This window comes from Theobroma cacao, chromosome 8 (genome assembly GCF_000208745.1).
Source record: "Theobroma cacao cultivar B97-61/B2 chromosome 8, Criollo_cocoa_genome_V2, whole genome shotgun sequence".
NCBI classification, from domain to species: Eukaryota; Viridiplantae; Streptophyta; class Magnoliopsida; order Malvales; family Malvaceae; genus Theobroma; species Theobroma cacao.
Window position 1 is genome coordinate 155,046 of NC_030857.1, and position 27,854 is coordinate 182,899.

General features: G+C 37.6%; 4 protein-coding genes and 1 pseudogene across 5 annotated transcripts; all 5 read left to right on the plus strand.

The window, feature by feature from the left end:
• LOC18591157 (ethylene-responsive transcription factor RAP2-1) lies at positions 821-2,191 on the plus strand. The gene has a single exon (XM_007017113.2). The coding sequence runs from the start codon at positions 1,412-1,414 to the stop codon at positions 1,856-1,858; it is 447 nt and encodes a 148-aa protein (XP_007017175.1). The 5' UTR covers positions 821-1,411; the 3' UTR covers positions 1,859-2,191.
• LOC18591159 (WUSCHEL-related homeobox 4) lies at positions 14,063-15,500 on the plus strand. Its single transcript, XM_007017115.2, has 3 exons — positions 14,063-14,393; positions 14,739-15,020; positions 15,130-15,500. Exons 1-3 carry the CDS (start codon positions 14,181-14,183, stop codon positions 15,280-15,282), a joined length of 648 nt encoding a protein of 215 aa, XP_007017177.1. The 5' UTR covers positions 14,063-14,180; the 3' UTR covers positions 15,283-15,500.
• On the plus strand, positions 18,574-23,740 carry LOC18591160 (polyadenylate-binding protein 2). Of its 2 annotated transcripts, XM_007017116.2 has the most exons (9): positions 18,574-19,202; positions 19,777-19,895; positions 21,035-21,691; positions 21,796-21,873; positions 21,961-22,050; positions 22,285-22,419; positions 22,631-22,798; positions 22,897-23,100; positions 23,198-23,740. In XM_007017116.2, exons 1-9 carry the CDS (start codon positions 18,953-18,955, stop codon positions 23,441-23,443), a joined length of 1,947 nt encoding a protein of 648 aa, XP_007017178.2. In that variant the 5' UTR covers positions 18,574-18,952; the 3' UTR covers positions 23,444-23,740. The 2 variants fall into 2 exon arrangements, with proteins under 2 accessions (XP_007017178.2, XP_017981356.1); XM_018125867.1 differs by lacking the exon at positions 19,777-19,895.
• On the plus strand, positions 24,366-26,101 carry LOC18591161 (uncharacterized acetyltransferase At3g50280). Its single transcript, XM_018125869.1, has one exon. It carries the CDS (start codon positions 24,578-24,580, stop codon positions 25,934-25,936), a length of 1,359 nt encoding a protein of 452 aa, XP_017981358.1. The 5' UTR covers positions 24,366-24,577; the 3' UTR covers positions 25,937-26,101.
• On the plus strand, positions 26,205-27,807 carry LOC18591162 (annotated as a pseudogene).

The following is a 27,854-nucleotide window of genomic DNA, read 5'->3' on the forward strand; positions in this document are numbered from 1 at the left end:
AGTATTAAGACCAATTTGCTATTTCCACTACAAGGGAGCTTCATTGCGTGGACGGAAAGTCACTCTCAATCCCCATCCACCCATCCACCACCGACTTCTCCTCTTCTCTCTGTAACCTTTACCCCCATAGCTTAAATTGTCATCTCTCTCTTTCTTTCTCCTTCTCAGCTTAATTGGATCCACTTGCCTATACACCTCCCCATTAGTATCCAAATAACAAACAAAGTTAAATCCAGTTATTTCAGTTAGACAAAAAGCAGCTTTCTTTCTTTCTTTTCTTTTCTTTTCTTCTTTCCTTTTTTTCTATAAATAATTAGATCAACCACCTTAATATATACAAACATGAAGAGCTAGTCGTAAATTATTTAAGGGTGCTCAAGATATACTTAATTATTTGAGGTATATATATAATGAATTTGATTTGTAAGTGATTGTATAAAGAATTATGTACACATACAACGGTTTCATGATTCAAAGAATGAGAAAACAAAAAACCTTGGCTAAATTTTTGTAAACATAGATTTACGTTTCATTAGTTTGAGAAACATCGATCTCTCTATCTCAAATGAATTAGCGTGTCATATATTATGTATTCTTATCTATATTTATAGGCATATTTTAATGTATCTGAATGTTCTCAAAGGAATTAGTACAGTGCGTCATACCTCAAATCGGTGAAATGAACATGTAAGTAGAATTTGTGAATGCCCAACTTGTTAATGATGTAAAAGCATTTGATTAAGAAATAAAAATGGGAATGATTGCCTTGTAGCGTATTTATATATGTATGTACATAAAAAAAGAGTATACGACTACTAAAAATAAACTAGGTAGGGAGTTTGCGTGCTGGGAGCAGAACCACGTCGGCGGTCACATGCTTCCAAGCCGCTACGTGAGATTTTTGCTTTGGTTAAATTACGAAATACCCTTTTCATACTCACCAAGTGAGAGTGTGTTTTTGTGTTTATATGTTTATTATAGGCTTTAATGGAAAGAGAAAGAGATGCAGCTGATGGATTATGTCGGCCAAATTTGGATTGATCTTTAAGGAAGATCAACGTGGCGGCCGTGCCCAGACGACAGACTAGCAGCCAAGTGGGATACTAATGCTTCTTGCCTCTGCATTCCTCCCCCACCCCAACCCTTCTCTTTTTTTTTCTCTCTCTCCTTTGCTATTTATATATATATTGGCATCCATATATATAACAGAGAATAACTTTTGAGGCAAAGGGTATTCTTTGATTAAACGTAGAATCTTTTCTTCTTCTTCTTCTTCTTCTTTTTGTTATGGCTTACAAGTTATAGTCTCTAGAAACAAGGGGAAAAAGTTCCGTAAAAGGGTTTAGCTAGTTCCTTTAGGACATAGGCTCTGAATAGGATTTTTGCTTTTTTATTTTATATCTTTTCTCTCATGGAAGGCGATTGTTGTTCAACTTCAAGTTCAACAAGCGGAGAGAAGCGGAAGCAAAGGAAACAGCAAAAAGAGAAACCATTCAGAGGGATAAGGATGAGGAAGTGGGGCAAGTGGGTGGCTGAAATCAGAGAACCAAACAAGCGCTCTAGAATTTGGCTCGGCTCTTACACCACCCCTATAGCTGCTGCCCGTGCCTATGACACCGCCGTCTTCTACTTGCGCGGGCCTTCCGCTAGGCTCAACTTCCCTGACCTCATACTCCAAGAAGACGAGCTTAGGGACATCTCCGCCGCTTCCATACGCAAGAAAGCCACGGAGGTGGGAGCTAAAGTCGATGCTTTACAAACGTCGCTTCATGCTGCTTCATCGTCAGAATCAAACCCTAGTCGAGGTTTCCAGAAGCCTGATTTGAACAAGTACCCGGAAAGTTCTGATGAAGATTGAACGATATAAAAGTGATGATCATAATAAATCCCCCAAAAGAAAAAAGACCCCACCAACAAAAATCAACAACTGTTCATAGCCTCCACTTTCTTTTTTTTTTCCTCTTCTTCTTATGTCTTCGGATTCTAATGGAATAGCAAGTGCCCGAAGAATAGAATCAATACAAAAAGAATGGATTGATTCTGTTTGATAAGGTTATGTTTTTACTTTGGGAATACAGATGTTTAGTTTGTGGCTTGTAACTTGTAACTTGGATAGTGATGAAACCGGGATGGCTAGCTAGATATAGTTGATCAGTTAGAAATTACTCTTTCATCTTTGCCTTTCCTTTCTCATGTTCCGCCCTTTTCCTTTTCTTATAGAGATGTATCTGTGATTGTGATGAAAACAGTTTGGCGAATTCGATGATAGAGGATAGCTATGGAAAAAAAAGGGAAAAACGGCGATGGCCTACAATTTTGTGTCTTGAAAACTTTTAGTTGCTAAACCAAACAAAGTAGATAAGGAGATAAGGGTGAGATACTTGGGAGAACCGAGTACGGGTGCTTGTGACTTTTGCCTGTGGACACCACACCACAAAAATTACACAGCCAAATTAGAGAGAAGCCCCACAGAAAGAGAGAGAGTGTGGTCCTTTGGATCAGCAGGGAGGTTGTCACCGTCATGAATGGTGGTGGCTTACGGAAGGGTTTGTTTGGTGGAAGTTGATAGGTGATGAAAGGTGGGCGGTGAGTGGGTGTTTTTTCTCTTTGTTATTTCTTTTGATTAATTAACGTAAGCTTATGCTTTGGTTTTTTTGGGTTTGTCAAATGCGTATTGACAAGGCAAGTACTGGGACATTTGGATTTCGATTTGTATTAATAAGGACCAAACATGTAACATGTTAACGGTTGGAGGGAAACCTATGCCCTTTCTTTTTCTTTTCTTTTGTTTTGTTTTGTTGTTTTTCGCTTTTAATTAAGTGATGGACGGTTGATCTTTCTTGTGTTTATTAGTTGTGACAGTCTGCCGCTGCTGTCGTCCAATCAGATGTTGACTTTTATTAGCAATAGAAAAGGAGAAGGCATAAGAAAAGAGATAACACAGGCTACGGTGTTTATGGATCTCCAGCTAAAATATACAGAAAGCTCATCTCAACTTTACATTTGAAATATTGATTCACCATCATTGCTGGTCATATGATAATTTAAACTCTTTACGCCCACCATAACACATGGACAAAAAAACAAATAATTGAAATCTTTCTTAAATAAAAGTCTAAATTATTAACCTGTAAAAGGTCAGTCAGTCGAGGTCAATCCCATTGAAGGAAATTGGAGTTTCAAGTTTTACCACTGCGCCAAGTTATTCAAAGACCTCTAAGCCGACCGATGGAAACTAGTTGTTGTTTGATGGCCTTCTAGGCTTCATTTCTAGCCCATCTTTTCAGATATTTCGTAACCTGTGTTGCAGGCGTTACCATTCTATCTTTCTTTTCTTTTCTCTTCCCGGAAAGTAGAAGGCCCACGTAATCAGATGAAGGTATACATGCCTCAATCACAAACAAAAGGCTACATAGTGGGAAACAAATAAAGAAACAAGCTTGGGATCTGAATATCAAACTTGTATTATAAAAATACTCTGCCTGCCAGATTATATGACCTGTGTATTTCTTAGCGTGTTCCTCTGTCTTCTAGATAACATATTTCAGAACTCGGGCGGGCGGAGCCGGGAGCCTATTCTCAAAATTGCTGCGCTATCTCTTCTAAATGGAAATCTCCTTCCTCCTCCTGAAATAATATTACTCAAGGAAAGGTAGCAGTTAACACATGAAGCCACCATAACCAGGTTGTCACATGCAGTTACCAGGCTGTCATCCTCGTACAGAACCACCTTCAAAACTACCCTCCACCCACCGCAATCCCAAACGAGTGGAGACCCTTTAAAAATTATTTACCAAGGAGCCAAAAGCAGGTCGTGCATCCCCACCAACAAAAGTGCATATCATTATAAGGACAATTCTTCATCTGTAAGATATCATGCGATACAGAAAATTCTTTGTAATCTATATGATGATTTTAGCTTCAACAGTCCCTGCAATTGATATTGCAAGACTTTCATCTCTAAGTTAAATATTATGTACGGGAAGGGATAAAATAAGATGTCGGTCCAATGGCATTATACAAATTAACTATAAAATTAGTACTTTTATAGAATGTGCAATGCAGATAGACAAGTAGCTTTTAATGAGACAAATTACAAGAGGAAAAATTTACATTGCTTCACCCCACATGCAGCACAAGACAGCTCTTCACTGTCAAGTTTGTCATGTATACAATTGAAAGGTACTAAACATTTTCTTTCACATGAAATTCCAGGCATTCCAGTATAATTGCCTCTTCTTCGCAATTAAATGCTGCAGCAACCTACTAGTCGCAATATGGCATGCCGGTGACAGCAACACGATGGCAATCTAGCATGATATAAAAATTAACACTAGACGACATTCTCAAGAAAATGACAGAAACCATATGAGAACGCATATATACCACAAAGTAAATGGAACCAAACAGAGATGTCAAGATTTCCATAAGCTTCCAGTCCAATCAAAATAACAATACTATTTGTAATAGGAGATAGCAACAGGTCAAGTATGCAATAAGAACAAACCATTCAAAATGAGGTCTATGTTTTTACAAAGTAACACTTTTCCCAAGAGTAATTCAAGTTTTTCTCCCTTTACAAGAGATTTAGACAGATGTTAAAAGCAAATTCTTAAATATTCTACCTATGAGGATGAAATCTGTAATTGATAAATGATTAAATTACACATGTTTGACATCATGTAACACAAACCATAAGAGATGTTCAAGCAGGCAGTAAGAACAGATATAGTCAAATTGATTGAATTAATGTAAGTTGAGTTAAATCTTCGTTTGCTAGCATATATCAAGTCTCTAGACTTCAATCTTATCAGATGCTTATTAAAAATAATCACATCTTTCCACTACAAAGGCCAATAAATACAGATAGAGCACATTAGCAAAAGAAAAAGAATAACTTTCAAAAGACTTTCTTCCACCCCCCCCCCCCTTTTCTACACACACAAGCTTGGAGTCACAGAGACAGAGACATGGTACCGGTTACCTCTTGGTCAACTCAGAAATCTACAAAAAAAAATAGAACACAAATGACTTACACGGTTAAAAGGGAATGGGGACTATATCAGACCAATTAAAAATGGCATTTGATTTTTTTTGTCCTGTTAGAAGAATGGAAAAATCAGACCACTGACATGAAAGCAGACTTTACTCATGGACAAACTACAGAAATGGTAGGCTTGCTATGAACATCATCGTTCTAATGTGTGAAGTCACAATCTTTCAATTCTTCAAATATATAAAAGCAAGTGTTAATTTGGCACTTTGAAAAGATCTAATGTAGTACAGTAACAACAATCAAAGGAGGGAATTATATGGTTCTACTAGTGTTCAAAAACAGGACAGTAATTCACCAGAGCTTCTCTCGAAGTATGTGAGGTAAAGAAGGACACATAAACCTTCTGGAGTAGTAATATTTGTAGCAACCCCATCATATCTTTCAGAAGGGGAGGTGGGTGTAAGGGAGACTCCATCAAGATCAAACCACGTGTCTGAGAATCTGACAACTTAGGGAAAGAACTTCTCTTCAACTAGCTTTTCAATGTTGTCATGACCAGCAGAAAGGCTACATAGAGTCCGAAAGCAAGTCCCCATCTCGATCTACCAAGGCCGCATGCTGGGGACTGTTTTGTATTGGTAATTTTTCACAAAACCTATGTCTGTCCAAACCAAGGTGTATGCTTATGGACCACCAACCACACTATCAAATAAACCTGCAACATTTATCAGCAGTCATTATCTGTCCTAATCGTCTCCCCCTTCTAGACCTAAAACTTCAATAAACCCTCCCCTCTACACTAAGAATTACTAAACAAGTAGAGGCTGAGAAAGGACCAACACGCAAATGTTCGACACCAAAACAAATTCTTTAGTGAACAAAAGTATTTAGTTAATATTTTAGACGCATAGGATCGATCTTTCTGTTCAAGTTTGATGTTAGTTGAATTATTATTTTGAGTTACATTTGAATTGCTTGTTTGATGCTGCATGTTTTTATATGATAAAGTTTCACTAATCATAAATTAAAGATAATTCAGCCCCTTTCTCCCACACCCCCTAAAAAAAAGAAGAGAGAGAGAGGTACATGAAAGTTTTAAAATTTAGCAGAATATCAGCATCAAAATGATAACCATAAAGCAATAATTCCTCAGCGATTCAACATGTCGTTATCTTCCTCCAAACACAAGCAATGGTCAACTAAGAAATGACTTGAACAAAGTCAGTAATAGACATTATTAAAAGGGATTTGCAGTTGTTGTCTTTTAAACTAAATAATATGTTCTCCAACCCCAACATCGATCCAAGAAGTAATGACAATAATCAAATTATTGACATAAAATTTGATCGATAAACAAGTAACTAAACGAGGGATAAAAAACACGTGAAGAAACAGGAGAAATGGAAAAAGAAACGGCCAGGCGAAGGAGTGAAGTTGCAGGAAAACCGGAGAAACCTGGCTTACAGGAACCGCGGCGGTTGGCTGGTGGTGAAGCTAAGCTAAGCTTAGCGAGCCTTCCAGGAAGAGTGACGAAGTACAGTACTGCTACGTAAAAGTAGAATAGTGATTGGGTTATTTTCACGAATTCCAGAGCCCAACCAACAGTTTTGGGCTTTCAGATGTTTTTGTTTGAAATTTGGGTACCTCAGCCCGTCAAGTACTTGCCTTTTGGGCTTTTCCTTTTAGGGCCAATTTTCTGCCTTTTTTTTTAATTTTTTGTTCTTTGTATTTACAACTAACAACTATTCTATACCATACCAAAAATGATTCATTTATTTTTATTTAAAAATGTACATAGACTATAGTAATATCATTATTTATTTTTGGTTCTTGTTTTTGTTTTGAATATTTATAATTTCACTCTTATTTTTAATAAATTTTATAACTCCATCTCTCAAATATTAAATTTTTTATTTTTATCACTTCGAACTTAAAATTCTAACTTCATCACTAATTATAAGAGTCAACTTAGTTTTGTTTTAAGTCAACGATAAATCGAGGACATGAACACAATAAATTATTTATTTAAGATTAAGATATTAACCTTTTAGTTACTATATCTTAACTCAAAAAAGTTTCATATTCTTTAACGAGATGAACCTAAGAATATATCAAATAAATTGTCTTATCACCTCAAAACATTTCCAATAATGGGAATTTTTTTCATGGCATTCATGGAAAATGCTTAATATTTTATTGAGAAAGACCAAACCTTCATTCATTTACTTTTTTTTTTTTCCTGTAGTCTCTTTTATCATTTTATTAGCTTGCATTACATTGTTTATTTAAAGACAACGAGTTCAAAGTTAATATGGGTTGCTACAACTCTCATATATATATTTGGGTGGAATGCATACAAAGTACAAAAAAGCAAAGAATTATTATAGTAATGTATGATAAACCTGTCTTAATGATGCACCCATTTACCAGCATGCCACCACTACATTTTATCATTTAAGTAATCACCTACCACAGCAGGTGGGATTTTATTTATCAACTGGATACTCAGTCAGTCTATCACTAATTAATTTAAGGCCAGGCCTCCCCTTTTTCCCCCCACAACTTTTTGTGCTAATTTACTTATTGATGGATAACTTTTTATGCTATTGACTTTCATCTTCAAACTCAACTTCAAAGGATAACATTTTTCATTACTTGAAGGAAGGAAAAGTCGGTCTTGGGTGACCCAGAGGCAGAGGCAGAGGCAGAGGCAGGGGCAGGGGAAAACAAACAAAACAAAAAAACCATGGATCACAACTCCCAATTTCCACCAGCAGACAAACAAATCCAATATCCACAAAATATAACAATAATAAAAAAGTCCCTGTACCGGGATTTGTGACTTGAAACTGGAGTGTGCCCATGGCTTTGGGCGGGAAAATGAGATCAACGGCTGTGAAGTTTCATGGGCCATATAATACAATATTCAGGTAGAATTCAGACAACCAATGGAGCGTGGGACATTTTTGGCACTTGATTCGATGCTATTGGGAGAGTGATTTTAACGCACTACACAAAGGAAAGAGGAGGGACGAGGGGGTAGTAATGCAATAGAACTTTATGACAGATTAGCCAAATCGAAAAATACATAAGAAGAAGAGGAAGGAGAAGAAGATGGGAAAGAGACGTTTAGACTTTTAAGGCTTGGGAGGTCAAGTTTTTAACTCTTTTGAGTTTGTGCAAACACCACAAAAGAGGTTAAAAAAAACATGGGAAAGGAAAAAGGGGCTGATGGGGAAGAATATAAAGCAAAGCAAAAGGGGGATGGGGAAAGTTTGTATAGTGAGGGTCTTTCAGTGCCATCAATTCAATTAATTGTGCTTGGACTGTCATCCATTTACTCTTTGGGAACCAAATCCCTTTCCCTGCACATTTGCACCCACTTTCCCTTACACGACATGACAATTTTCTCACCAAGCGATCATGCTATCCTCATCCCATCTATTCTTTTTTCCCTTTTCTTTCACTCTTTCTCGAGAAAAAAAGGTAAAGGAGAAACGAGAAAAGCAATGGGAATTACACTGTAGAACCATAAAGTCATGAGCGGAGTTTATGTAAAGTTACCCCATCGAAATCTAGTTGGGAATATATTTCAATCTAAACAATCATGCGCTTGCTGCAGCTGCCCGCATTTTCGCTTTATTTGGCATCATCAGTAAACCAACAGTGTCAATCAATCCATCCCTTTCTATCAATTTCCAAGCTGAAAAGGTTTCCAAGCAAAACGCAAACTAGAGTATAGAAATATAAAGTCATTTGCAAAAGTGGGTGAAGATGACCCCTTCTCTCTCTCTCTCCCTCATCTGCATTTCAATTTTTCTGATTCTTTGTCATTACTTTTTCTCCTACCGCCCCATCAAACTAGGCCATGGACCGCCCCTGCACATACATTATCAACTTCCACACACAAATTAAACCATTCCTGCTCATTCTTTCCTATACGTATATATGTGGATACATGTATGAAGGCTAGAATCTCAGCTTTATGTGTCTGGTTAATAGTTTTAAGTACTCTACTATTCTCCGGGAGACTCAGAATATGTGGGTTTAAATTCTGAACTTTAATTTGGCATTTGTAAGAGTAAGAAGAAAGGGGGAAACTATATGAATTTGTGCAATGATTTTTCTGTTTTATATATGAATTTAAAGGAAAACCTTAAGATTATAGTGCTGAGAGTGGGCTTTGAGAACCCATAAAGATAAGTGGGCTACAGGCCTAAAAGGCATGCACAGTGAATATTGCTTTCAAAAACAAGAAAACGACACCTTCTCCTTGTAATAAAATCTTGATGATGGCCAAATAATTCAGAGATTAAGCCACGCAAAAAATCTTTTAAAATCGACACAAATGCATGTAATAATCTAGACCCACATTATGATCATAATAATGCGGCTTCACTTAATTTGTTGGTACATATATATATATATACACCCCCTTACTTGCTTAATTAAGAAAAAAAATCTGCAACTCATCCACACTAAAATGCCCTGAGATAACAAACCATTACTAAAACATTTGGTTTCTTAAAGGCAATGGCTGCATTCAAATTCCATTAAAGCAGCCATGGTTTTTGTAAACAGCTTAGTTTCATACCTACACTACACAGTATAAACGTCTGATAATAATAACTTTGCTTTTGTTAAATATGGATTATATATGAAGAGATCTAAGGGAGGATTAAAAGAGAGATTTAAAGTTTGAACCCTAAACCTTCTTAACAAGTACTAACTAAAGAAACTGAGTTCATTTGAGATAACCTGATTTGTGATCTCTTCTCTATATGATATATGGAATCCTGAATGATGCTATATATATATATAATTCAACAGTTGAATCCATTAATTCTGCATCCATCTTCGATCTGGATTTGTATTATAATTACTAATTTAACTTATGCAAGTACGTAGTGCAAATATGTAAAGAAATCTTCAAGGTGATTAAAGCGAGAGAAATTGATCAGTTTCCCTGTGAAAGACAGGAGATGGGGCGGCATAGAAGAGGGATCGATGTGAGGCTAAAGTTCAATTAGTTTGATCTTGTTCATGTGTGAGGACGCTGTAACTTACTTTTTATGATGATGGAATTGGGTGAGTGTGGTCCATAGACACGTGCAAATGATGGCATTGTCTTTCTAATGATGGATTCCCACCGCTTCTTCCACTGTGTGGGATCCACTCTCCTATCATGCAAAATCCATAGCCTTCAGCAAGTCCTCTTTGACCGACAGAAACAAAATCCCCCCCCATTTGTATGAATTTCCAAAAAACCTCGAACATATATAACCCATTTTCAACAAGTAAAAACGCCACTGCGCCATGAATTTGACTGTCCATTCATTTCACAACAAGTGTCCTACACCTGATCACCGTTTTCCATATTTGGTGTTTTTCTCAGATCGCGCACATATATATATATATGTCATTTGGCGATTGGCTCATCGCACTCTTATTCTCGAATAAGACAAGGAATTTTTCTTCATTTGTGCCCTGCAAAAATTGCTTAGTCTTTGTTCGGTGGTTTGTTGATCCAAATGTGAAATTCTAGGTACCTGATTCATTGCTGCTTTTGTTGAATCATTGCAAGGACCCCACCTGCATTTCTAGCACCTTACCAATTCATTATCGACCCTTCATTTGTTCTCGCATGATTATATCTGATGCTTAATTAAGCACAGAACAAACTGATCAGTAATCTTATTTTACCCTCAACATTGCCATGATGTGATTAATTAATGATATGCAGACAAAATGGAAACACTGTGATTCTCAATCATGCATATTCCTAGCTATTTACTTCTTTGTTATTATTTGAAGGATATATATATATATATTCTTTAATTTACCCCATTAATTAATGTTACTGCTTGATCACAGTCACACGGGGGTCTCTCCAGTGAAGTTATAGTATATTATTTGATGCCTTTTTTTTTAACCAAGTTCAGTATTAGTTTTTCTTAAGTAAGAATGTATACATATTAAAGATAAAACCATATATGCATACAACTGGAAGAGATTTAAGATGAAACCACACCACAAATTAAGAACCTTGAACATTAAACTTATCCAAAATGGCAAAACCTCTTTCTTACGATCTATAAAGTCATTGGTCGATCTTAATCAATATTTTTCCATTTCTTTTTGGCTAAAATGACCCATAAAGAAAAGAAGAGAGGGTACGTTAAGCATCTAGTGAAAAACTCAAGTATTGTACGTGGACATAAGAAAAGCTTATTAATTTGGCCATAAAGAAGCAAAGAAAATGTAAGGAAATTAAGTAATCAGGCCTGACATGTGATATCTATTGCCAAAATAAAAAATGAGTTTAGGTACAGAATCATGGCTGCCTATGTGAGTAGGGGTGGGAAAGATTCATATTGGGGAAAAATATTTTCCTTTCAATGTTTGTCGTGATTGAAGGAGATGGTGTAATCAGTCGTGGGATCAGCTTACGTGAGGCCAAAAAAATGTATCATGGGGCTCAACTCATAATCTAAGATGTCAACACTGACATGATTATCCCACGCATTGTCGTCAAGCCAGAATGACACCTGGCCAATCGCAGTTAACCTCGAAATAGATCACCTTTTCCAAGTAATCTTTCTCTTTTCAAGAAACAGGGGGAGAAGGATTTTCACCAAGCATCTTTTCATTTGACAGCTTAACTGTAACTAGTAAATCCTTAAAGAAGCCTGTGTTTTTTCAACGTACACATGATTTTTCTTGTTCATTTACATTTGCGTTACGTTTTTCCATGCTAAATAGCTCCTTAATGAATATTTATAGCAGATGATGATTAATTAATTAGAAACATATATATATATATATATATATTTTCATGAAGCAACGCTAGGTTAATTAGTTCAATATGATCGACTGACAAAGAGTTCTATTCTTTTTTTTTTTGCATAGTTTCCAAATTACTGTACAAAGATCAAGGCAGTTTGGTTTAAATGAGACAACTAAGGTACAAAGAAAAAGTTGTAGTAAAAGATAGAGTGAGTCCAAAGTGATGAGATCAAATCAGATACATAGTAAGTATGATTCAACTTTGTGATTCCTGTTGGTGAAAAATCCTCCAAGAGCTTAGAGTGAGCTGTTTTGCAAAATCAACAATATATTGAAAAAGTTGCAGGCAAATTTGTCAATGTCAGGATGCTCTTGGCAGTGCATGGCAGGTCCAAGGTCGGAAGAGAAGGAGAAAGGTCACATCAGCCCGGCAACAAAATCTCCAATGTTGAATCCTTATTTGACGATGGAGGGGTATCAATGGCTGTAGATGCCCTGCCAGTGTAATACAGCAATTGCTGTTAGAATTTTGGGATACATTTCACATTTGGAGTTTTTTCTTTTCTCTTTGCTGTTTAAGGAAAATGACTCCCAATTATTTCTTTCAAAGGAGTGGCCTTTCTTTTTGTTCTAATTTCTTCAAGAAAAATGATGGTTAAATTAATATTCTTAAAGAAACAATATTATTGGTGGGAACCCCTCCTATTTTAAACCCGCAAAATCAGTGCAAGGATGTATGCTTATCAACCTTTAGGCATGAAATTTCAGTGAAAGTGCGCAAAAACATGCATCTTTGTCATGCTTTGAAGAAGCTGCTTTCATATATACATGGTCTTCGCAAATATTACCCATAACTTTGAAAACAAAAAGAATTCCTTAAACAAGGGGAAATCAGGAATTGTATGTATGACTATTGAGTATTGACTATGCCAAATTGGCCTTAAGCAATCACCAAGAAACAAGCAAAATTTCTTGAACAAAATTAAGCACCACTAATTAATAATTCTATCCCTCTTTCTTTTCCCTTTTATTTTTCTTTAGTTTTTTGTTTCTAATTTTTTTAAACAACCTTAAACAAATAATAGTTTTGGTAATGTAGTTAATTATATAAATTCTCAAAACGTGACATTTGTAAAAGTTGTCACTCAATATGGCAAATCGTTACATTAAACTATTTAACAAATTTGTGAAACTGTTGCACAATATATATATATATCTATATATATGTACATATATAAAAGGGAAAGAAAGAAATAACAATGTAGTACTTTTTATTAATATATCATCACAGAGAAGATGTTTGTATAATTGAAGCACATGTGTGGTAAGAGGCAGTCACACGTGCTGAACACAATCGATTGCTTCCGAAGTATCCGTGATTGTGGTCATAAGATCCAGTTCTATATTCAAACCTCATCATACAAAGTGGAACATGCAATTATTATTTACCAAACTCAAAATTATACGTATTAATAATAAAAAATAATACTTAAGTACAAGAAGCATTTGGATTTCCTTTCTTATATCAAGAATGGCATGTGTGGTTGCATGGTAGGTACTAGACCCAAGAGATACTGGCACATACGAAAAATAATAAGATAGTAGTACATAAATAAAAAAAAAAGTGGGGTTTGTTGGTTTTGGAGGATTAGAATATAGAATTTGGGAAATTGGGAGCAACAGTTCCCAAAGTAGAGGGGGGAGTGTTGGGATGCTTGTCATACTCATGCACTCAAAAATAGAATAATTGTTTTTTGTTATGAGTTATGGGTTTGGTTAATTTTTTTCAACATTCTCTACCTGTTAAAGATGGATAGACGACGGCCTTCACTCTCTCACCATATCCGTATCTTCGAAAGCAAAGAAAGAGTTCCATTTTCAAGTTTTGGGATTGGAGGAATCTTTTTTCATTCCTCTCCCACAATGGCTTTTTAGAAAATAAAGTGAGAGAGAAGCAAAAAGAGGCCACCGAAAAGCAGCAACACCTTATCATGAAAGCAAGAAAATTAAAACCCATTCGATTAGACTGCCCAACCCACACGCATTTACACAACAAAATACACGCACACGCTCATGCCATGCCATGCCATCAACCCCATTTTTTTCCTCTCTCTTTGGTGTCCTGTTCCCTCTCCTCCCCCCTATTTCAACTCTTCTCTTCTCCACTGTGTGTGTTTGTTTTTTTCCCCTTTTCTCCCTCTGTTTCTTTTCCTTTTGTTTTTTGCTTTTTAAAATACGGGAAATCACAAGTCAACCTCACCTCATCATTTGGTCTTGGTTCTTCTAAGCACCACCTCATATCCCACTTTCTCTTCTTTCTTTCTTTATTTTTTGCTTTAAGCGTTTTCTTCTTCCCTCTTCTATATAATCACAACTCTCCATCATTCACTCCTTCACCATGGGAAACATGAAGGTGCATCAGTTGGCACGTGGGTTCTGGGAGCACGAACCATCCCTCTCCCTTGGCTGCAAGCGCTTACGCCCTCTTGCTCCCAAGCTGGCCACCTCCACAGATAATACCGTCTCCTCTTTCGACCTTAAGAGCTTCATTAGACCCGAAAGTGGCCCTAGAAAGCTTGGCCCCCTGGACGAGAAGCGAGATTCTCCTCAGGTATTAATTGCAACAAACTTTTTCATTTTTTCATGTACCTTTCCTTACTGTCAACTTGGCTCAATATGACTCCAGCAGCCCTTGCCTTGTTCGGTTTCCGTCTAACTACGTACCTTATTTTTGCAAACTACTCTATATTTAAACCACCTTACGATTGACCTACATCGGAGTAGCTAAAAATATAAGAGGAAATGGTACGATGAAGCCCATTTTTTCCAATGATAATTTGAGGAGAAGGCGTAATCATGAGTTTAAGCTATGCTTCATCACTATTACTAGTGGAAACTTAATCAAGTAAAGAGTATCGGAAGAACTTTTATGAACCAGAGACTTCATTTCTTGTAGGTGGAAACTCACCCAGGGGGTACGCGGTGGAATCCAACACAAGAGCAGATAGGGATTTTGGAGATGCTGTATAGAGGTGGGATGCGAACTCCAAATGCACAACAAATAGAACAAATCACTGCGCAGCTAGGGAAGTACGGCAAGATTGAAGGCAAAAACGTTTTCTACTGGTTCCAAAACCACAAAGCACGCGAGAGACAAAAGCAGAAGCGCAACAGTCTTGGCCTTAACCATTGTCCGAGAAGCTCAGCTCCTATTACCACCATAACATTGGACACTAGGGTACGTCCTACTAAAAGAAGAAGAAGAAAAACCTTGATTTATATACTATGGTTAGCTTTTCTATCTTACAAACATGAAGCTTATCAAATTACCATGCATTTGTTTACAGGTGGAATTAATGGAAAGAGAGGAGGATAGTCCATATAAGAGAAAGTGCAGGAGCTGGTCATTTGAGTACTTGGAAGAAGAAAGCAGATCATCGTGTAAAGAGGAGGAAAACAGAACTCTGGAGCTATTCCCATTACACCCGGAAGGCAGATGAAGGGGTTTGAAAAAAGATACAGGAAAGGAGAAAACTGCTAGAAAACCAAAATTCTGTTCCCATTATGATCTGCTTTGATGATGATGATGATGATGATGATATGCTTAGCTTTTTCTTTTGTTTCGGGAAAGAAGAAAGACAAAGTTGTCTCCTTGTACTCTACTGCTTATTTATTCCTGACTTAAAACCAAAGCGGGTTTGTGTCACTCTTTATTCGAGCTCTCTCTCTCTCAGCAGCTGGTGTATTGTTTTTGGGTGTGTGATCCTTTTGACTACAGGGGGGGAAACTTGTTGAAATGAAGCTTTTAGGTTAAAAGCAGTCACCCTTGGACACTGAAGTCCACGCACCTACCTCCCTATATATCATCCTCCCCTTAAGCTAGGCTACCCCCTTGAATCTTGGATTATTTTCAGTTTTTTTCAAAATTGGAAAAAGAGATGTGTCCTCATCCCCTCCCGTCCCCTCCCCTCGATGCCAGAAACAAAAGTAGGTGGATCGTGGGTGTTCTCAAAATTAAAATACAAATGCTGCATCGTCTATCTTATGATTCTATTGCTTGGAAGACTTCCATAAAGTTGCAACTACATCTATCTAATCTACTTCTCTACTGCTGATCAGTTAATTGACGTGCATTTATTTAAAGCATTTAAAAACAAAAGTTGCATAGTGTGTTTTGTGGGCCAGAATATTGATTTACCCACCCAGGCTTAGGGATTTGGAGGGAAATTCATGGCAGTTATCCAGAGAGAATATTTTCAAATGGAAATGGAGGGTTTTCTCTCGGTAACCGAGTGTGCATCAGTACTATATACTGTTGTCAAAAGTCCATGCCATAAAAGAAAAGGTGACCTTTTTTTGGCTAATTAGCTTAGTTTCTTCAACTAATTAGAGGATGAGGAATTACGACTCTATAAGATAAATTAGTAATATTCACTGTGGCATATAATACGAATCAAGTTTCCATTAACTTGCATGTTTCTCAATTCTCATCCGGGATGACGGGGTTTGCTTCTGAATGGATATATATTATATTATTGTTGATGACGTCTGATATATGAAGTTTGTTTTTAGGATATGTACCCGTTTCCTCAAAAATTAGCCTCTTAATTTGCCAACATTAAATGAGTCATTGCTCATCTCTTCTCAAACGACTTTTTACACCTATTTATTTTAGAATAACGTGCGATCACCGTCCATCAACACAATGAATATTGGACCAGGTGTGCTGCCAAGGAATCAGAATTTGGGATTAGATTAGCCCTTTGAAAACAGAAAAACCATTGTGCGTTGAGTCCATATCCTATACCAAGTCCAGAAAGAGGCGGATATACAGCCTGATAGGATAAATGGATGACCACCTTTGGCCTGGCACAAGCCTCCGGCGCAAGCCATGCTGGACACCCCAAAAGCCTAGCCATTTCAACAATTCGGCATTGATCTGTATCGATCCGAACCTTTTGGAAGAGAACCAAGAAAAGCAAAAGTCATTGCTTTCGATGCAACAACAGGGTCAACAACTTTTACACTGCATCACCAAAACCTTCACCACAGTTCTTCACGACTGTTGGAGACCATATTAACCCTTCCTCTCAATAATACATTCGTTTCACCATTCTACATAAAAATCCAACAAGTAGAAAACAAATTATGCAGTTTGGCCGAGGAATAAGATTTGTCCATTTTCAACTTTAGATGTTGCGATCGGAGACCCTTATATATGTAACCAAAGGTCCGTGGAACCTTGAGAATACCAAAGCAGATGTAAAATATCTTTAACATGTGCACCACATCGACCGACAGCACATGGCAGAACCAGTATACATGACCCTCGCCAACTCTGATTAACGAGTCAATCCAGCACCAAGCCACCAACCAAGGGAAGTAACGCCGCTTAATTTAAGGTTCTTTAGTTAAACCCCTTTTAGTGAGCTAGCTCTTTGCTCACTCACTTCTCTTCAAAGAGGCATGCTACAGAACTTGGTTTTTTTTCTTGTGTTTTGGTCAGGATATGGAGTATATAGGAATTAAAAGATACAAGGCTTAATTTTGTTTTCCTACTATCTTAATTTTTCGGTTTTAGTTTCTCTACTAAAATTTTAATGATTTTAATCTTATATTTTTATTTAAAATTAATTTGCAGACAATTGATAAACTGTATTGAACTTCCCTAAATAAATTTGAGACCGTATGACTTGCTAATTACTATTTAAACTTTTTTACCATGTGACACGCATTAATTAAAAATAAATAAATCTAGAATTTGCATCTACGTGCCTAAGAAGATAATGTATTAATTAATGTCTCATCTCATTCTGGAAAGAATTAATGGACATATGAACAATAGCCCAACTAGCCCAGCAGGCCCAATCCTGCAAATTTACTGAACAAGGTCTCGGATTAATAAACAAAACTTGTGACATGGGTCCAGCCAGCCTCGAACAGTGAGCCCAGAGCTTAGGCCGTGCGTTTTGGGCAAACGCCTAACAGTCCACATCTGACAGCACACGCATTTGACCCGCTTTTCTTTCCTTTTTGTTTATACTTAAGTATCCATGTTGATTCTTTAGTTATCCATCGACAAATACCAAGGCAGTCAAGTCAAGAGAAAGATTTTAAATCTTATCAACAATAAGTTAAACATGATAAAATTAATTGGGTATGGCCATTTTTGCTATGTTTATATTAAACAAAATACAGTTTATTTTCAATGGAAGATTTTACCTCTTTGCATTATAAAAAATTGATAATTTAGATTTATAAGTTTCAGGAATAATTATTATTATTATTGTTATTATTATTATTATTATTTGTGTTAAACTCAATAGCTACTATATCTAATCTTTGGACTCGGGGAGTGATGATTACCAAGTATTTTTTTGGTTATCAAAAAAAGAAAAACAACAAAGGGTGCGTCGAAGAATTCCCCAACCAAAGCCACAACTTACTTGGTGGCTAAGTCAAACAACATGCATTGCTGTTGCTGAACAAGAAAGAGCAAAAAGGCACACATAAAAGTTAAATTCCTCCAAACAATTGTCTTTTATTTTTCACATAAACAAAACAAATGTCTAAATTCCTCGATGACGTAAAAAACACCCCAGAGGAAGCAACTTCCTGTAACCGATGCGTCTGACACTGCCACGTGTCATTCAAGTGCCCTATTGTCACGCAAGCACCTGATTTCTCATCTACATTATACCGCTTGATTTCTGTCCATCAAAAAATCCGACGGCGGATATCAACTTTGGAAAAGAGAAGTAGGGTTTCTTCAAAACTTTTGCAAACTATAAAAACGACACTGTGACTCCTTCGCCGGTGCGGTGCAGTTTGTTCTGCCCTCCCCCTTTTTTATCACTTTTTTTTTAAAAAAAAAATCCAAAAAATTTTTCCACAACTCTTCTTTTCTCCGTCGTCGTCTACCGTCCGGATCTCCGACGATTCTATCCCCGTTTTACCCCTCCCTCTCCTCTTTTATCCCAAAACACAAAAAAAAAAAAAAATCCCATCATTTTCTATTTAGTTTCAAAAAAACCTGTCCCTATTCTTTTGTTTCTCTAAAGTTGTGATTGAATAACAAGAGGAGAGGGAAACAAAAAAGACAAAAAAAATCCAAAAAAAAGGGAAGAAAACAAAAAAAAACAAGAAGAGGTAGGGTTAGGGTTTTCGTCGATGGCGCAGATTCAGGTTCAGCATCAGCCGCCGGTTTCCGGGCCAAACGGCGTCGCTCCAGGACCCGGAGGAGCGCAGTTCATGCCAACGTCGCTCTATGTTGGGGATCTTGATGTTACCGTTACCGATGAGCAGCTCTACGAAATGTTCGGCTCCGTGGCTCAGGTCGTCTCCGTTAGGGTTTGCCGGGACTTGGCTACGGGCCGCTCTCTCGGTTATGGCTACGTCAACTATAACAATCCTCGTGATGGTTAGACTTCTACTTGAGTGCAAAAAATTATCTTTATTTAGTAATTTAATAATTTAAGGCTGTTTGGTTGTTAGTTTTCTTTGAATTCTTTTGGAATGTGAATGTAGATTATTGATTTTTTTTTTTGGAATTTTATGAATATAGGGTTATTTGAAAATCCAGGTATTAATAAAGTGTAAATATCGATGAATTTACTTCAATTGGAAAATTATTCTGGCTGATTTCTTTGTTAATTTAATTCTATTGCAAATTTTAAGTTAGTATCTATGCAATTTCCATTGATGGCAATGTTTTTAGTAAGTGTAAATGAATTTAAGTCGAAATATTGGTCTTGGATTATATAGTTTTCTCTGGGATTGTGCGTAGTGTATGTAGATATAAGAAATATGAACGCATCTTTGCAAAAGATTTGTGTTTTGACAGTTTTGCTCTGCAGTGTAAAAAAATAAATGAAGTTTTATGGCTCATTTTTTTGAAGATCATGTTTTGGATAATGAACTTTGGGAGAATCAATTTTTTACTATGAATTTGTTCAAGTTAATTAATAGCGCCCTTGCGTCATTCTTGTCTGCAGCGGCTAGGGCATTGGATCTATTGAATTTCACTCCACTAAATAACAAGCCCATCCGAATCATGTATTCTCAGCGAGACCCTAGTCTTCGCAAGAGTGGTACTGCAAACATATTTATCAAGGTATTAATGTCTTTTTATTCTTCCAATATGCCCCTCCTCCCACCCACTTTGTTTCTCCCATTTAGATGTTTGTTTGGCTATAAGGATTTTTATTTTTTGAAATTAGAACTATGGTCATTTTGGGTGAATGTTCTTAGGTGTTTTAGTGCTTGTTTGACCTGACTTTTTTTAAGCTTATCTACAACAAGTTCTTAAAAAAACAGCTTTTCTTAAAGGAACAAAATTTTTTTAAAAAAAGCTTAAAGTGGAGTTCTCTTTTTCCTTTATTAAAAACATGCCAACTTTTCAAGAAATATCACATTCTCTCTCAATCGATCTCCCTCTCCTCTCCCTCTCTCTGCAAATCACCCTTCTCTAACATAAATTGCAATCTCCGCATCCTCTACCTCTCTATACAAAAACTATTAGAAAAAAAAAAATAAAAAACTCAGGAACAAAATAGCAAAATTTGATTTTTTTTTTTTTTGTTTTTAATAAGATAAAGTCTATTAGAAAGAAAAACTAGGAACAGAATAGCAAAATTTGAGATTTTTTTGTTCTTACAAAGATTAAGAGAAAAAAAGATTCAAAATTAAAATTGCATTTTGGTCATCAAAAAGAATTTTAATGTCCAATACATCCTTTCCTCTTTTCTCTTCTTTCTTGGAGAATTGAAGCATCATGTTTCGATTGCTTGTTACATTATTATTACTATACAAAGTTTGAGTGTTCTATTTTTGTATAGATTTTTTTGATTTTAACATCTAAAATTGTGTATAAACTTGAAGCAGATTTTTTCTGTTTTAATTTATTAGGTAATTGAAGATGATATGAATACTTTTTATGGTAATTTTAATCAAAATTAGAACTTATATAATTTATTTTGTCGAACGGCTTACAAAACAGCTTTAGTTTAATTTTAAAAGTTATTATTTTTCCATATAAGTTTCATAATGGCTTTTAAGTCAAAAAAAGCTAGGTCAAATAGGCTCTTAGTCTCTTGCCCTTGCCTGTTTAAACTCTCCCCTTGCATTCTCAATTTTAATGTAAATATTTGCAATGGATATTTTCTGACTTTCGTCTTCCATTTGTTGCAACCAATCACATGCATACAGAGGTTTCTTGTTTATTTATACCTATGATTTCTGTTTTCCTTGCAGAATCTGGACAAGTCTATTGACCACAAAGCATTGCATGATACGTTTTCTTCATTTGGCAACATTCTTTCTTGCAAGATAGCTACTGATGGTTTTGGCCAGTCCAAAGGCTATGGTTTTGTACAATTTGACAATGAAGAATCTGCACAAAATGCAATTGATAAATTAAATGGCATGTTAATTAATGACAAGCAGGTCTATGTTGGACACTTTCTTCGTAAGCAGGAAAGAGAGACTGCATTGAGTAGGGCCAAATTTAATAATGTTTATGTGAAAAATCTTTCTGAGTCTACAACTGATGAAGACTTCAAAAAAATTTTTGGTGAGCATGGTGAAATTACTAGTGCTGTAGTTATGAGGGATGCAGATGGGAAGTCGAAGTGTTTTGGATTCGTTAACTTTGAAAATTCTGAAGACGCTGCTAAAGCTGTTGAAGCTCTTAATGGAAAGAAATTTGAAGAGAAGGAGTGGTACGTTGGAAAAGCCCAGAAAAAATCTGAAAGAGAGCATGAATTAAAAGCTCGATTTGAGCAGACTATGAAGGAGGCTGCTGATAAATTTCAGGGTGTGAATTTATACATTAAAAACTTAGATGATAGTATTGGTGATGAAAACTTGAAGGAACTCTTTTCAGAATTTGGTAACATTACTTCATGCAAGGTTTGTGATAACGCTTCTTGATCATTTGATTGTTGATGCTAGCTACTGTAATCTTGTTTTTCTTGATGTGTATGTTATAGCCTTTTCTGCTTAAATTTTTACAGGTTATGCGTGATCCTAGTGGAATTAGTAAGGGCTCTGGGTTTGTGGCATTTTCAACCCCTGAAGAAGCATCTCGTGCTGTAAGTTTGAAATTTTTTTTTTTTTTTGTCTTTTGGGTGGTCATCTCAGTATCAGATCATAATTTGATACATGTTGTGCATCTACAGCTTGCTGAGATGAATGGTAAAATGGTTGTTAGCAAACCGCTTTATGTTGCACTTGCACAGAGGAAAGAGGAGAGAAGAGCAAGGCTTCAGGTATCAGGATAAGTCCTTGGACCATTTGATTTTTGTAGTGTGATTAAATTTGTGTATGGATTCGTTTTCACATTTTCTTTATTCTTGTTTATCAATTTAATAATGGGCCATGTAATAGATATTCTGAAGTTCTTATGAAGTTCACATTCTCAATCTTTGAAATTTAAGTGTTCTGATTGTTCAATGAATCAATGTGTGTGAGCTTTCTCACATGTATCTGTTTTATTTATTCAGGCTCAGTTTTCTCAAATGAGACCGCTTGCTATCCCCTCAGTTGCTCCTCGTATGCCAATGTACCCTTCTGGTGCTCCAGGTCTTGGCCAACAATTTTTATATGGGCAAGCACCTCCAGCTATCATTCCTCCACAAGTAATATATGTTTACTCCCCTTTTGGATGCTTGGATGATTTGTTTTTATTGAGAAAAATTCCTGCTACTGCTCCCCCACTGAATGATTAGGAATGTGTTAATTTTATTCTCTCTCTGGTGTTTCTGGGTTGCAAGTAGTTAACACCCATTTTATTGCATTGAGAGATTTGAATTTTGACCATGCTTGTTTCCCTTATATTATGTATTATAGGCTGGTTTTGGTTATCAGCAGCAACTGGTTCCTGGAATGAGGCCTGGTGGGCCTCCTGTGCCAATTTCCTTTGTTCCCATGGTGCAGCAGGGTCAGCGCCCAGGGGGACGACGGGGAGCAAGTCCAGTGCAACAGACTCAACCACCAGTGCCATTGATGCAGCAACAGGTATGTTATATGCATATGTCTATATATCTATACAGGCATGCATTTCATTCTTATGCTTTGGTTGTGGGCTTTTGTGTAATTTATCCTTCCTGTTCCAGATGCTGCCCAGGGGACGTGTCTATCGTTACCCACCTGGTCGTAACATGCCTGATGTTCCCATGTCAAGTGTTGCTGGAGGAATGCTTTCTGTTCCATATGACTTGGGTGGCATGCCCTTGCGAGATGCTGGTGTTGGACAGCCTATGCCGATTCCAGCTTTGGCTACGGCTCTTGCAAATGCTACACCTGAACAGCAGAGGACGGTGAGCGCTTCTGTTGAATTGTTTGACTGTGGGTATTTATTTGTTTGATTTAATTAGATTAAGATGTTTATATTTTCAATTTGTGACTTGTGAGCAGATGCTTGGTGAAAGCTTGTATCCCCTTGTGGAACGGCTTGAGCGTGATTCAGCGGCCAAGGTTACAGGAATGCTTCTAGAGATGGACCAAACTGAGGTTTTGCATCTCCTGGAATCGCCAGAAGCTTTGAAGGCTAAAGTAGCAGAGGCCTTGGAGGTATTGAGGAGTGTTGCTGCTCAGCAACAGGCCAACAGTCCAGCCGACCAATTGGCTTCACTATCCCTGAATGATAACCTTGTCTCTTGAGAGACTGAAAATTTCGGTCTAGTATCTTGGCAGAGGAGTTGCTCGACCCTTTATTTATCAACACTGGGCGATCTTATTAGTTTGCAATATTTATATATGGTATGCTTTTGGTGGTCATAGGATTTTTAATACTTGCCTAGAACATGGATTGTTTTGGCTTGGTTGTTTTTTTTTTATTTGTTAAGTTCTTTAATTTACTTGGCTTGTTATTGATAACTATAAGTTTGTTTAATGTTATTGAAAGTTTGTTTTAGAACAATCTTTTGGTTCTCAAAACTATTTTGGCGTAAGTAGTATTGAAGAAGATGCTGTTCATATTGCTTATCATACGGGTGTTGATGCAAGTTAGGGGGGACGATCTGCCGGAATGTCACCCAATAAAATACAAAAAGAAAGAAAGAAAGCGTATGGTTTAGTTTCGTAATGCCATGATGCTCCTGTTGTTGCCCGTTTTGAGAGGTCAAGTCGATGACACATAAAAAAATACGACCTGTTCCAATTTCGAAACCGTCATTATTTTTGCTTGCGAAATTAAGGGGAAAGTTCCTAGGTGCTTGCTTGGTGAGCAAGACGCTAGGTTTCTTGCTTAATTTTTTTATTATCCCCAGAGGAAAACTTGCAGTCAACACGAACATCGAACCTGGTTTCCCTTTGGCGTCGTCAGCACTGGGGTAGGTGGATGCTTCAACTCCATTCGAATAGTCTCAACACAGATTCCTAGCAACATCTTGATGAAACTTGCCATATTAAAACTGAATGCTGGTGAATTTGGCTCTTTACCAGCACTTGAGCTAATAATCAAGGTGAAGATTCGGCGATCGCTATTGGATTTGGTTACCAAAATGTTTCTACTAAGATAATTTGACTGTTCTGTGTTCAGAAAGGACTGACTTTCTTTGAGACCGTTCGGTTTGGTACTCATAAAATATGCATAAAAAATATAAATTGACATTTTTGTTTGACTCGGTTCCGCCAAGGGTGGTTGAGAAAAGATAAGTTTGATTATTTCGGCCAAGACTGAGGAAAGCTCTACTGTACATAATTCTACAACTACATAAAAGCCAAGTTGTGAATCAAAAACTAGACGGTGGTAACCAAAGAAAATAGATTCACCACTTCCCTCGAGCAAGAAAAATGAATCCATCAAAAGTTCGATGCATCTCAGAATGCTTTGTGAAACCACCGCATGTTTCTCAAGAATCGAAGCAGCCCTTCTATCTGACAACATGGGATCTAGCCATGCTTTCTGTACAGTATATCCAAAAGGGCCTTCTCTTTGCCAAACCTCCGCCAGAGGATTGTCCACAAGACTTGATCAAGAATATCTTGGACAGGCTCAAGAAGTCCCTCTCCCTCTCCCTTGTTCATTTCTATCCTCTTGCAGGTCGTCTTGCAACAAGAAGAGAGGAAAACCCCCCTGCTTATTTTGTCTTTGTTGATTGCAACAACAGCCCTGGGGCCAAGTTTATCCACGCAGCCGTTGACGCAACAGTATCCCACATTCTTTCCCCAACTTATGTGCCATTGGTTGTTCAATCATTCTTTGACCATGACAGAGCAATCAACCATGATGGTCACTCCAGACCTTTGCTGTCTATTCAGGTCACGGAGCTGGTTGATGGGGTATTCATAGGGTGTTCTATGAACCATGCTATTGGGGATGGATCCACCTTCTGGCATTTCTTCAACACATTGTCCGAAATATTTCAAGCACAGGGAGATAATGTAAAAATCTCACGCCAACCTGTGCTCAAGAGGTGGTTTCCAGAGGGTCATGGTCCACTAATTAACCTTCCTTTCACTCACCAGGATGAGTTAATCAGAAGATTTGAAGCACCCCAACTTTTAGAGAGAATCTTCCACTTCTCAGCAGAGTCCATTGCAAAACTCAAAGCAAGGGCCAATTCAGAATACAACACCAGCAAAATCTCCTCCTTCCAGTCTTTATCTGCGTTTGTCTGGATGTCAATAACAAAGGCCCGCCGTTTTCCAAATGACCAATTAACTAGTTGCAGGTTGGCTATAAATAACAGATCAAGACTGGATCCACCCTTGTCCCCAGATTACTTTGGGAACTCAATTCAAACCGTGAGAGCAGTAACTACAGCTGGTGAACTGGTCGAGCAGAATCTTGGATGGGCTGCTTGGCAATTGCACCTAGCTGTGGTTAACCACACAGACAAATCAGTGCGTGGCTTTGTCAATGATTGGCTTCGTTCACCGTTTATTTACCAGCTTGGTCAGTTTTTTGATCCACAAAGTGTAATGATGGGAAGCTCACCAAGATTCAACAAGTACGGAAATGAGTTTGGGTTGGGGAAAGCACTGGCACTCCGCAGTGGATATGCTCATAAGTTTGATGGGAAGGTTTCCTCATATCCAGGACGCGAAGGTGGAGGAAGCATAGACTTGGAGGTCTGCCTTCCAGCTCACTCTATGAATGCTCTTGAATCGGATGCGGAGTTCATGGCTGCTGTTTCTTCCTCTATTTAAGCTTAAATTTTGATTCTGTGACTGTCCCCTGCGCATCGTGTCTTACCTACTACCACTTATTTGTTTTCTTTTGTTTGTTTCCAAGCCTCGTCTACAATACCACTACTGAGAAAACGAAAGAGTGGGATGGAAATGATTCAGAAAATAAAAGATTGAATTTTCTTCCATATCTGCTGACTTTTTCCTAAATTGCATATTCAATTGTTAACTCAGAAATAGACTGAAAAAGCTGTCTTAGTCTCCTAGCTATAATTCTACAGCTACACAGAGCAAAGCTATGAATGAAAATTAGACTATTGGAAACCAAAGAAACTACTATCCTTTGAGTGAGAAATGAATTCCCCAACTGTCCGATACATATCAGAATGCTTTGTGAAACCCCATTATGTTTCAGAAGAATCAAAGCAACCGTTTTATCTGGCCCCATGCTTTCTTTACACTACATTCAAAGCGGCCTTCTCTTTTCCAAACCTCCAGGTAATTGCCAACAAGACATGATCAAGAATCACTTGCAGGGGCTGAAGAGTTCTCTCTCCCTCACCCTTGTTCATCTCTACCCACTTGCATGCCGCCTCGCGACAAGAAATGATGAAAACCCGCCTTCCTATTTTGTCTTTGTTGATTGCAACAACAGCCCTGGGGCGCCCAATTAATTCATGCAGCAGTTGACATGACAACATCCGGTATTGTTTCCCCAGATTATGTGCCATTGGTTGTTCGATCATGATGGAGCTGTCAACCATGATGGTCACGCCAGGCCTTTGATATTAATTCAGGTCACGGGTGGATGTTGTATTCATAGGGTGCTCTGTGAACCACGCTACTGGGGACGGAACCACCTTCTGGCATTTCTTCAACATATTGTCAGAGTTATTTAAAGCGCAAGGAAGAAATGCACAAATCTCACGCCCACCAGTGCTTAAGAGGTGGTTCCCAGAGGGTCATGGTCCGCTAATTAACCTTCCATTCATCCAACCGGATGAATTTATTAGCAGATTCGAAGCACCCCAAGATTTAGAGAGAATCTTCCACTTCTCAGCAGAGTCCATTGCAAAACTCAAAGCAAGGGCCAATTCAGAATATAACACCGGTAAAATCTCCTCCTTTCAGTCCTTGTCTGCGCTCGTTTGGAGGTCCATAAAAAAGGCAGGACGTTTTCCACACGAGCAAGTTGTTCTTCGAAAATTGGCCATAAATAACAGATCTTGATTGGAACCATTGTCCCCAGATTTCTTTGGAAATGCGATTCAAACCGTTAGAGCAATGACCACAGCTGGGAATTGCTTGAACAGAGTGTTGGGTGGGATGCTTGGCAATTGCACCTAGCTGTGGCTAACCACACCAATAAAGCGGTGCGTATTTTTGTTGACGAATGGCTTCGTTCACAATTTATTTACCAGCTTAGTCGGTCTTTTGATCCACATTCTGTAAGGATGGGGAGCCCACCAAGATTCAATGAGTACATAAATTAATTTGGCTTGGGGAAAGCACTGAAACTTGGTAGCGGATATGCTCACAAGTTTGATGGGAATGTTGACTCATATCCAGGACGCCAAGGTGGAGGAAGTAGAGACTTGGAATCCAACGAGGAGCTCGTGGCTTTTGTTTCTTCCCCCATCTAATAAGCTTAATTAGTTTGCGGAGCTGTCCCATGCAGTCCAAGTCTTACCTACCACTGCCAGTATTATTCTTAAGCCTCATCTACCACTAGCAAGAAAGAAAAGAGTGTGATAGGTTTACCATTGAAATAGAAGGATTGAACTTTGAGTATGTTTGTTTCGACATTTCAGATCTTCCACATCAAATGGATAGATTGTCTCAAATAAATTCTGGGTTGCCAGCAAATAGTTATCCATAGCTATCACTCTGCTTCTCACTACCTTAATCACGAAAAGAGATCTTTTTCTTCAGTTGCTTG

What these genes read in the sequence shown, in the direction of transcription:
- LOC18591161 (XM_018125869.1), top strand. Translation starts at nt 24,578, where the DNA reads ATGAATCCATCAAAAGTTCGATGCATCTCAGAATGCTTTGTGAAACCA.
- LOC18591159 (XM_007017115.2), top strand. Translation starts at nt 14,181, where the DNA reads ATGGGAAACATGAAGGTGCATCAGTTGGCACGTGGGTTCTGGGAGCAC. An exon ending in AGAAGCGAGATTCTCCTCAG is followed by an intron (nt 14,394 to 14,738) that starts GTATTAATTGCA and finishes CATTTCTTGTAG; the next exon opens with GTGGAAACTCACCCAGGGGG. An exon ending in CCATAACATTGGACACTAGG is followed by an intron (nt 15,021 to 15,129) that starts GTACGTCCTACT and finishes ATTTGTTTACAG; the next exon opens with GTGGAATTAATGGAAAGAGA.
- LOC18591157 (XM_007017113.2), top strand. Translation starts at nt 1,412, where the DNA reads ATGGAAGGCGATTGTTGTTCAACTTCAAGTTCAACAAGCGGAGAGAAG.
- LOC18591160 (XM_007017116.2), top strand. Translation starts at nt 18,953, where the DNA reads ATGGCGCAGATTCAGGTTCAGCATCAGCCGCCGGTTTCCGGGCCAAAC. An exon ending in GTAACATTACTTCATGCAAG is followed by an intron (nt 21,692 to 21,795) that starts GTTTGTGATAAC and finishes AAATTTTTACAG; the next exon opens with GTTATGCGTGATCCTAGTGG. An exon ending in TGCCATTGATGCAGCAACAG is followed by an intron (nt 22,799 to 22,896) that starts GTATGTTATATG and finishes TTCCTGTTCCAG; the next exon opens with ATGCTGCCCAGGGGACGTGT.